General features: G+C 26.2%; 4 protein-coding genes across 4 annotated transcripts; 2 read left to right on the top strand and 2 right to left on the bottom strand.

The window, feature by feature from the left end:
- Positions 1–318: 318 nt before the first annotated feature.
- On the top strand, positions 319–585 carry cand_016440 (uncharacterized protein; the record flags this gene model as incomplete). The annotated part of the gene is made up of 1 exon (XM_067211878.1): positions 319–585. The coding sequence occupies one exon, from the start codon at positions 319–321 to the stop codon at positions 583–585; it is 267 nt and encodes an 88-aa protein (XP_067069330.1).
- A 1,536-nt stretch (positions 586–2,121) lies between these two features.
- Positions 2,122–5,058, top strand: cand_016430 (uncharacterized protein; the record flags this gene model as incomplete). Its single annotated transcript, XM_067211877.1, has 1 exon — positions 2,122–5,058. One exon carries the CDS (start codon positions 2,122–2,124, stop codon positions 5,056–5,058), a length of 2,937 nt encoding a protein of 978 aa, XP_067069329.1.
- Positions 5,059–5,472: 414 nt separating this feature from the next.
- On the bottom strand, positions 5,473–8,304 carry cand_016420 (uncharacterized protein; the record flags this gene model as incomplete). The annotated part of the gene is made up of 1 exon (XM_067211876.1): positions 5,473–8,304. The coding sequence occupies one exon, from the start codon at positions 8,302–8,304 to the stop codon at positions 5,473–5,475; it is 2,832 nt and encodes a 943-aa protein (XP_067069328.1).
- Positions 8,305–8,917: 613 nt separating this feature from the next.
- Positions 8,918–11,341, bottom strand: cand_016410 (uncharacterized protein; the record flags this gene model as incomplete). The annotated part of the gene is made up of 1 exon (XM_067211875.1): positions 8,918–11,341. The coding sequence occupies one exon, from the start codon at positions 11,339–11,341 to the stop codon at positions 8,918–8,920; it is 2,424 nt and encodes an 807-aa protein (XP_067069327.1).
- Positions 11,342–11,874: the final 533 nt, after the last annotated feature.

Here is an 11,874-nt window from a genome sequence, read left to right as displayed (position 1 = left end):
ATTTCAAAATTTCCTTTAGTTCTTTTGTTATTATTACATACATTTTATTATTTTATTAACTTTTTTTTTTTTTTACCTGGTCCCACCTCTAATCAGTTGCGTCTTTTTGACATTCAACATTTAAAAAAAGATACGTCTGTGTGCATGCATCTGTATTATTACTGTGTCTATTGTTGGTTTGTGCGTACACCCTCCTATGGAGTAATTATGCATACGTAATTGACTACACTAAACTGTTTCCTCTTAATAAGTATAAATAAGTATAAATTTAAAGCTATTCTAAAAGATATCTGTATTTACAGTCATTAAGTTTTGAAGATGGGTTGTAGTTCTTCTAAACCGGTAGCAAAATCTGATAGTAAACCACCTAATGATATAGAAAGGCAGAGAATTCTAGCCGAAAAGAAGGCTGAATTAGCTAAAGCTATGAAAAAACCAAATAAAGATATATCAAAACCACTAATGGAAACAGAAGAAATAGATAAAGAAGGAGATTCAAAAGTAAATGAACCAGTACTATTAACAAAACCAGAGTCAACTTCAGAAGGGTATACAACAGAAACAAATAAACCAGCTGAAGAGTAAAATGTAGTACAAAGTGCAAAATAAAGATAAAGATAAATTAAAATTAATTATTTTATATTGAAACATAAGAGTTTTTCAGGAATACTAGTATTAGATCTTTAGTATTTTGCAAAAAAAAAGGGGAAATTGTTCAATTAATCTAGATAATGTATACAATTTAGGCATGTAAATTTATTGTCTATATATTTTCTTAATCCATATATTATAATACTATTATTTAATATTTTATTGTAATATATTTTAACTTCTAAATGTAATTTTATTTAAACACAATCTTGGGATTTATTTTAAGACTATTCCCTACTAATAGTATATTTCAAATTATTTATTTCACTTATTTAATAATTTATTGTAAATATCAAAACTTTTTTGGAATCTGTAATATTTCTTTAAATTTAATAAAATAAGTTGCTTATTTACTTTTCACATTATTTCCATTTTTTATTATCTTTAATTCTTAATGTTTTTTTCCCAAAAAAGGATTCTATTATAATCAATACATATTTTATATTATCTCCTATTTTTTAATGTATTTATCTAATAAAATCCACTTTATTTCTATGAATAAATCTTTATTTATAACTACCCCCCCCTTTTAATTGTTAAAACTTTGAATCAAGAGTTTTGGAAATTTTTAAAAAATATAATACTTTAAATTTTCCAAAGTATTTTGATAAAATCTTCTAAATATACCCTTTTTTAAACTTGTTTAAAATTATTTATATTTATAAATTATATACAAATGATTTCTTTTAAAAAATACACAATTTATAAACAAAAAGATTCACTTTCTTTTAAATAAAGATACATCTAAATTTAAAATTAAACGTAAATTTAATAGTTTAAACAATTCTTATTTAGAACCAAACAATTGATATTTCTAAAATCAATTTATTATAGTATAATGTCTATAAAGTTTTATGTCCTTAATTTATATATCCCCTATAGTATCGATATATTTTTAGTTTAAAAATATTAAATGATCTAAGATCCAATTAATTATTGTTATTATAGGTGTTATATTTATTGAAAAATATACTCTTAAATAATATTACAATAAAGTACGAAATTGGATGTTTTTGAAGTATAATGTAACAATATAAAATTATATAATAAATCTCAAATATAAGGAAATATATAAATATCATATAAAATTTAAAAATGTGTAAATATTAAGTATTTATTAATATTTTAAATGTGCATAATTATTGACAAAAAAAAAAAAATTCAAGCGCTATATTAGTATGTAGGCGCCAAATTGTTGATACCCGTGCTATTTAGACAGGGGTCTATATTACGTAATTAATAAAGTATAATAAAATAAATTGAAGTTAGAAGAAATCTCAATTATCACCTTTTTATGGATAATAAATTATAATTTGTTTTAAAAATTAATATATGAAGAATTTATAATTAATATTTGATTTAAGAGATAACTTAAAAGTATTAAGGGGTATAAAGATTTGTCTCTTTATTAAAGTTTAATGATTATAAAGCTTTCCATATTACAAATTAAATATTTAATTATTAGATAATATGTGCTTCTATTATGTGAAGAATAAATTAAGTTCTATAGTAATTTTGGTTTTTTTCCATATTATTGAATTAAATACAATATTTATTGAAGGTAGGGATAATTTGGAATTAAGCCCATTACATATACTTAATCAATGGTCAACATATCCCTCAAGAAGTGTAGCTCCAAAGGGAATATTTCCCCTGACATCAATAGACCCTATAAATGGTACTTTATATGATGCTCAATCTTTTAAGAAACTAATAGATATTACTAAGATTAGTGAGAAAAATAGTACAGATAATGATAAATTACCACTAATAGCTCCAGTTGAGTTATTCTGTGCTCATCTTCACCCTATTTTTAATTGTCTAATGAGGAAATATTCTCAGAAATATTCATCAGTTTCTAATAATCTTGCAATATTTAATGATGATAATCTTTCTTGGTATATATTTAAAGGAGCACATGCAAAAGTTGCACCTGGTTATATTATAACTCCATCTATAAATGATTTAAATTCTAATACATATACACATTTGAGAAGTGATTTAAGAACAAATATAAAACTTGATTCCATAATTGATCCTAGTATACAAACAATATTATCTTTAATTGTAAATTCAGATAAAAGTCTAGTATTTGATGAGAACTCTGAGTTTTATAAACTTTTTCGACCCACAAATACTTCTGTAGGGAATATTGGTATTTATTTTCATGGTAATGGAAGATATTCATCTGGATGGTTATTACCAGGTACAGTAGTTTATGCTGCAGTTAAAGGTTTAGTAAGACAACCATCAGTTTTTGAGAATCTTTGGGTACGTGAGAGAGAATTTTCATTACAACTTTCTTCTTCAGAAGCTTGGTATGTGGATGGTAAACATGTTCATTTTTCTCTTGGAGTATTTTCATTATATATTTTAAATATAATTGATAATGAAGGTCCTAATAACTCAAGAACTTCAAAATATACATTATCTGCTTCTCCTTTAATCCCTGATATTAAGAATAGATCAAATTCTATATCCGATTTTCTTATAATGGAATATGCCTCAGGTTTACATTTACATGAGGTTAGAAAGAGAATAAAATCTTCTACAGCTGTAATGTATTATAATATGACAGATGATTGGTATGGTTGGTTTAATAATGCCCTATTTTTATTATATACTTGGTTATCTTTGATCTCAACATTTTCAATGACAGGGAGATTTTTATATATGCATTGTGATCTGCATGATAATAATATTATTGTTAGAAGTATATCAAATCAAATCCCATCCCGTATTTTATTTACTGAGATGAGAAGACTTATAACATTAGATTCTATTAACATTATTGATTTTATGTTTTCATGGATACCTCAAGAACGAGGTCAACGTAATTCTCCAGGTCCCTGTTCTACACAATTTAAAGGATGTATTGCAGATACAGAAAGTTTGAATGCACTACTAGTTGGGTATATGTTTGAATTAAATATCTATCCATTTGAACCTACTCCAATTCAAACTTCTAAATATCGTGAAGTTCATATGAAATCAATTCAGTTAGCTGAAACTCTTTCAAATATTCCAGAATGGAGAAGAATCTCTAATTATTATGTAGGTGGGGCTATAGAGTGGTACAAACAGTGGCGACGTTATGGTACAGATGTTACGGATGTTTCTACCTATTCTCTTAATGAAGAATTTGAGGGTATTATGAAGGTTTGTGATTATTTACAAGATGTTTTAAAATCTAATAATATATCTCAAAAAGAGCCTTGTATATCATTTGAAGCATATTTAAGAGGATATTCTATGTTTAGTTATCGTATAATGAGAGTAGGTATGTGTATTCGTAAAAATATTACAAGTATAAGTAAGAATAGTACTATAGGTTTAAAATCTTCACATAACTTGAGATTATCAACTGAAGCATCAATTTCTTTTTGGGATGCATCTCGTTTAACACTTTTTATTTACTGGAATATCGCAACTTCAAACTTAAAGACATGTTTTCCTCCAGACTTCATAGATAAAGAATTTTATAATTTTTACTTGACAAGTGGTGAAATAATAACACTTTACCCATATCATTGTGAGTTGATAATAAATTGTTTAAATGATGATAATAAAATTTTAGAGAATAAATTTAATGATTTGGGAGGTGTTTCTAAAAATATACAGGGTTTTAGTTATATATATGAAAGTCCTGAAGATACTCTTCTTTTAATTTACAACAATTTTATGAATCAAAAAAGTGATGAGACATTAGAAAGACAATCTAAAAATGTGTTATCGAGAGGGTCACTAAAAAATATAAATCTGGAGACAATTAAGAAACTAAATGGATCTTTAGGAAGAATTATTAATATCTCTAAGACTTTTAATGATGCATTGAAGACTTTTGAAATAGAAGAATTTTTGTTAGATCGTTGGATACATAAGTTATATTATGGTATGAATTTTTCATTATCTTTTTTATTAGTTGGCTTAAGATTTTTATTTAGAGTAGAACCTACTATTACAGGTCAAAAGAATTTAGGTTTACAATTTTTGATATCTTTAACTAAAGTTTCAAGAATTTTAAATGAATATGAGCAAGATGATACTAAAAATTATGAAATTCTCTATGATAAGTCTGAAGAACAAGTTTATGAAGTTTGCATGCTTTTTATAAATATATATACAGAAATATCTTTTAATATTAATGAGAAGAGTCCAAAAGAAAATTGCAGAAATAAAAATCTAGTAAGTTCAAAATATAAGAAACATCCAGATTATCCTGCTTTATATCAATATATAAGGCAGAAGTTTTATGATGATGATGGAGAAGAAAGAGTCCATTTTCCTAAGCATGTAGAATGTCAAGATCAGGGTATAAAAACTAAAAACAAAGACTTTATAAAGCAGGGATTATGTGATCAATTAATTAAACCTTTAGGTTTTATCAACATCCCAATTTATAATTAGTAATATAGGATAATTATACAAGGGATAAATATCGATTTTGAAATATCAGAACTAAAACATGGAATTTACTATTAATTCACTGGAGTACATTAGTCAATTTTATCTAACGAGATTTCGTCTATATTAACCTAAATATATATCAAATCAAGATCTGTAGCTTTGTGAAGTATTAAACTTGACAATAGAACATTTTTGACTTAATACCTAATTTATTTAATTACTTAAGACTACAATGATATTTGACAAGTTATCTTTGTTACTAAAGAAAGTCGAATAAATTTATTATTTAAGTAATCCAATATTAGAATGTCACTTCTATAATAGGTTTAATTGTTCAAGATTCATAATTCCAAAAAAAAATCTAGTGACTAATAATAAATGAGACAGAAGATATATAGGTAGATTTTCTCCTTTTTAGTTAATGTATACAAATAGATTGTTTATGTTCTTCATATACATATCACAAAACTTGATGATGAAATCATCTGAAATATTAAAATGAAGTAACTCGTTAAACATACTGATGAATTTTTTGCCTTTACAAGCTATAGAGATATTTTTTTCATTGATAGGTTCCTCAGTGTTATTTAATAGCACTTTTACAATACTGGTAATTTGAGTATCGCTAAGTGTCGGAAGTAAATCTTCCGTAAATCTAAATTTAAGTCTTAAGGCCATAAGAATTCCTTCTTCAGATAATTCAGCATTATGACAAAACTGAATAAATGCTTCAATAATATTAGACTCCTTAATTGAACCATCAATTGATTCTTGAATATTAGGACCAATATTTTCGTTGAAAGTAAGATCTATTCTGTTTAGGCTTTCAATTGTGCATTTGTAAATATCAGTACAAATAGAAGATAATTCAGGAAAACTTGTAGGACATACCTGATTCCATATTGATGCAGGGATATTATATGTGTTTTGAGAGAGGTAAACCTCTGTATTAGTAAAAACAGTTAGTTGAGGAGTTCCTAAACCTTCAGCTGGGCTACTTGTTTGGATAGAAGATACTGATCTTAGGTCATTTGTCATTCCAAAACCTTTGAATAATAAATATATCTTGATCATATAAATTGCAAATTCAAAATATGAAAAGACTTTTATATTGCTAGTATGACTCAAATTTTTGATATTGCGTATTACACACATTGCAAGTTGTATTTGAGTAAAACTGAAGAAGTAGTAACCACGTAGATAAGCTTCTATACTAAAGCAAGTTGGTTGTTTTCTGCGACTTTTTCGCTCCTCTTCAATACCATAATTATGAAATTGCGTTAATTGACTGCACCCGATAAGTAGAGCTTCTATGCTATCAGTAATAGAATGTTTAGCATTAGGTCCATAATATGGTTCCCAAGATAGCCACCAATCATTAAATGGACCCTTATACTTATCAGTTGCCTTTAACCATTCATCATATCTCTCTAGTGAAATAGCAAGACTATTTAGTATCTTTAAAAGTTCACTTCTATATTTTGATTCTGTTGTAAAGTGCACTTTGTAAGAATGCTGTCTTAAAAATTCGGATAACATCATTGATATATTCTCACTATCTGAATAAAGTAAATTTTGTTGTGATTTACAAGGAGATAGTGAATGCCTAGAATTTATATCCTTCCCTGACCATACAAATGAAAAATCAACAAAACGTATATCATTTGGGGTAAGCATAAGCAACCTTTTAAATTCATCAAGAATTCGACTTCTATCAAATTTATTCCAATTTCTCAACATTGGCATAGAAGTAATAAATAAAATATTATTTTCATTTAAATCACAATGATATAGGATATATTGACCAGTCATTTGGAAAGAACTAAGTGATGCTATCAAAGCTGAGAATATACTCATTACAGAAAAGTACCACAAGCTCCATGGACCAAGATTGTTAATAAGATATTCATGTCTGGTTAACTTCAAAATTTCAATCCAATCTATATTATTACTTTTAGATTCCATCCACTCAGTAGTTAAAGACTCAAGTGTGTTAATAATATTATTACTAAATAAAAATCTTCTTATATCAGACATCCTGTTAACATGTAGATTTTCCATAATCAAAATTTCACTATGGATCCCCATATTATTATTAGAGTATAAAGGTGGAAATAATTTTTGTTCTTCATTATGAACCGAATTTGTATGAATAGTGAACAATGTTGGAGTTAATTGTAACAAATTACCTGATAATACAAAAGGTTGTTGAGCCAAACTATAGCTATACTCCCTTTCTCTTTCCCAATATAGCATCCAGGACTTGTGTCTTTCTCTAAGTGCAGTCTTAATAGCTACTGCCATTTTTACTCCCGATTTAACCCAACCAGCTTTGAGCTTACTTGAACCATGATATAATACTCTGAAATTCCTCAACAGTTTTGGTAATCTATAGTACAATGAAAATCGTGTTTGAGGAAGATTCATAACAATATCTGAAGAATCTATAAAACCAAATGCAACTCTACCATAAGTACCTCCAACTATATGCCATTGATATCCATTAACTACTACCCATGGTTTATATGATAATGATGACATATTAGATGTTATAATCTCACACCGAACTAGTGGATATAAGTGAGCACAAAGCCCCTCAGAAGAAGCAAAATCTACTAAAGAAACTTTAAGTGTTAGCTTATTTGAACCTGATTTTATATTTCTTTCTTGTACTTCTGTTCTAATTGTTTCTTCAACTAAAGGCTGTACTACAGATTTAGAGGGATATAACATAGTTATAAATCCATCTGGATGTGACAAACACCTTAATTTTAATGATATATATTCGTTAAATTGACTAGATATTGTTTGATTATCATTATTCTCTAGTAATACTGGTGAATTAGAACATAATGAACTTGGAGTACATCTATATCCCAAAATAGTTTCGTGTATTCCTGGGGTGAGTACTCCAAATGTTGGGACAATACCATAGTGTGTTTGCCCTTTTTTTATTGGTATAACTGCATCAGGTATTGTGGATGATATTCTTGATTCAAGTATTGGGGATAATCTATTATCTGTCTTCTTCTTTCCTTTTTTCCGAGTTTTTTTTGGAACCTTATTTTTAATATTACTACTAGATATCAGTAACTTCTTTGGTTTATGAGGTATATTACCCTGTAATATCTTTCCATTCTGTTCATATGGATCAGTTGCAAAAACTAGTCCATGATCCCTCATAAATATGATAGAAATTAAAACCAATTCAATTATTATTAAGTGTAAAACAAAAGCAAACCCCATATATTCTATTAAATTTTTAGCAGATTTTGTAAGAAATAAATTTATTGAGGTCTAATTCAAGGTTGTTACACTTATTATCTAGGATAGTACCTACTATCCTTCAAACTTTACACATAAGCAGCCTTATAAATGCTAAGTTGTATGTTTTATTTAGAAAATACTTAGATTAATGGATATCTTTGTAAAATACCAGATTAACTAAAAATTATGAGCATATAAGTGGATTATTTTCTGCATGCAATAACCCACAATAGCGCTGGATCATAGCGCTGGATCATAGCGCTGGATATAGCGCTGGCGGTATCGGTACCTGCAATTTTTTTTTTCCCCTAAAGATCAGTACTTATAAAGATATATATGATGTTTGGCATTTACCATACCTAAAATTTATAGTAACAAGTACATTATCAAACAAATTATTGTAAATATTTAAAGTAGTTCATACAAATAAAATAAACTATATTAATAATCCTATATATATAAAGATCCAGACCTTGAAATTAATCGCATGTTTCTTACCGACATTTTATGAATTTTGCAGATATAGACTTTCCTATTATCTACATTAGTCAAGCATGTAACTTTCATATTTTTAATAAATATATATATACTACTATTCTTCAGAAGGAAGTACTGAGTCACAAAAATTTGAATCTAAATCTTGAAATATGGAAAATTTTCCAATTTCACTATTAATTAAATTATAGCATGCAGCTAACAGCATGGCACTATTGTATAATTTTGAATCATCTGAAACATATGATAATATCTTATTAGATATTTCCAGACTAATCTCTATAGAATCTTCTTTGTCAACTTTTTTTCCTAGTATATATTTGTAGAATATTCTAATTGCTAAGGTAAAGTGGATCTCACTTTCTGATTTTCTAAATAGTAACATTACTATGTAAATAAATTTTTCTTCTTCCTCCTCTGTCTTAACTAACCATTTTCTAATATATCGAGGAAATTTTTTCTTTTTATTGAATTGTCCACTATCTTCTATTTCTAAATATTCATCTAACCATTTTCTTTTAAGTCTAATATTTTGAAAACGAGAATTAATCTTATAACATCTATCCCAAAGTAGTATTGACTCATGAACATATTGTAAACTCCATAAAGGTCTATCTGTGCTAGTTATTTTTGTCATATATAAGCTCAAAGTCTTTACAGCATATTTAAAATATGAAGAATTCAAATGTTCCATATGCGAATTTCCAAAGTAATATAATGTACAATGACCAAATATCATAAGATCAAATGGAACATAAAAATACCCTCTTAAGTAGACCTCAAAAGAAATAGCATTATTAAATTCTTTATTAATTCTCTCCATATATCCTGGTATAGACACATTTATATTTTTTTTATATTCTATTTCCAATATATCCAGTGTTTTTCTTAAGGAACTATCAAATGTTAAATAATTATTAAATGTCTCATCAAATGTATATTTGTGTTTAAATGACCATCTAATCCACCAATATTTACTATTACCCATAAAATAAGGTTTAATTAAATTCCAGTTATTATTTTCCATAAGATTCTCAATTAATATCTCTAATGGTTGATATCTCAAAAAAATATTGGATTTTTCTAAAGCTATATTTATATCCATATTAAAATCAAATATAAAAGCTATCCAATTTTCTATATCATTTAAGGAAATTTCTCCAAGTGTTTTACATATATTAATAGATTGACGTTCAACATAAGAATATAATACATTTACAAATGTAAAATCCAAAATCCTCATTTCATTAAAAGGTTTAAATATTATATCACTAATTAGTTCATAAGGATTATTTATAGGTTCAAAAAGTTGGTTATAAATAGATGGTCTCCAAAATTTAGAAATAATAAATATATTATTAGCATGTAAATCACAATGTTGGTAAATTAATCTCCCTGTTAATGAAAATGATACTAGTGATGCAAAATGCATAAATAATAATTTTAACAAGGCAATATTCCAATAATATAAAAATTCACTAGATTTTTGAATCCAATTTAAGACTTCATCACTAATTAAATATCTGGCAACATCTGCTATACTAGGACCCCATATTCTCTCCATTATTAAAAATGAAGACCAATATTTATTAGAATAAATATTCCATGGATAATTAGTCTCATATAAGCTAATTGGAAAAAGGATATTATAGTTATATTGCTTATTATTTGAATCTGATCTTTCTAATTTATCTTCTTTATTTCTCATAGTTATAGTAATTATAAGAGGTACAAATGATACATCAATATTTCCAACTTTCCATATATCATTATTTAACCATTTCAAAATATATTGTTCACGGTTCCAAATATCTATATAAGAAGGTATATCTGTAGATCTAAAAGATTTAATACAAATATTCATATCTTCATAATGTCTCAAAAATCTAGAATTCTTGTAATAAGAATGATTTATATATGTATTATAAATTGAATTATAATCTATCATATAAGTACTTGATAAAAAAGATTCATGATTCTTTATTTCCAATAAATGAGATCCTCCACGTAACAAACCACATACTACATCTCCATAAGTTCCTCCAAAAACACTCCATGATAATTTTTTATCCGAAGTTATCCAAGGAAATTTTGATGGATCATCCAATAAAAGAGTATTATTATTTTTATCCATATCACAATATATAAATGATGAAAAATAAGTACAAATTGTATATAATCCAATATATTTTTCAAAATCTGATAATTTACCTTGTAAGAATCTACCTTCAGAGAGTAAATGATTCTCATTTTCACTAGTCATTTCAATTAATTTTATTCTATCCTGCTTAGATATTATAAAATTACTTCCATTACTATTCATGTATTTATTAAAAGATATTGAGCCTCTTTGATATTCAATATTATTGGGTTTATAGAATAAATTATCTTGTTCGTCTTTACTTTTCAAATAGTTATAACCAATAGTATAGGCATAAATGTGATATTTTGGAGTTACACACTGATGCCACGATATACAGGGCCAAAAATATACAAGAGCTATAGTTAAGTAGATTAGCATTCATCAATAATCAAAAAATAGATATTTACCTGTTTTGTGCATAAGAAATTATTAATGTAGTTGCATTATATTTTCAAAGATTATTTTTCAGTACGTTGTCAAAAACCGACTGCGAGAATTTCAGGCTATCAACTAGATATAAATGCACCTCTCCAAAAAATACCCGCCCAAGATTATTAACCGCTTTTTTCCAATATTAAAAAATAAATCTTATTAATTTAAATTTTGTAATTTTTATTATTACCTCAAATTTTAAGTTTATTTATATAGATAGATAGCCTTTTAGATTTATAGATAGTATTTTAAAATATTTCGAAATTGTAAATTTTTCTATTTCAATATTTTTAAATGTATATTTTATTTTATTATTACTAATTTTGGAATAATAAAGTAAATAAACTTAGGTTTTATGAGAATTTCAATATAATTTTATTTAGATATTAAGTAATTTCTTTAGATATTTTATAATTCTAGTTCTTTAATAATCTATGGGGATCATTTGCGGTACACCTTACGTGGTAGATCTAATAATA

This window comes from Cryptosporidium andersoni, assembly GCF_001865355.1.
Source record: "Cryptosporidium andersoni isolate 30847 chromosome Unknown contig_9, whole genome shotgun sequence".
NCBI classification, from domain to species: Eukaryota; Apicomplexa; class Conoidasida; order Eucoccidiorida; family Cryptosporidiidae; genus Cryptosporidium; species Cryptosporidium andersoni.
This window is presented reverse-complemented; position numbering and strand designations above follow the sequence as displayed.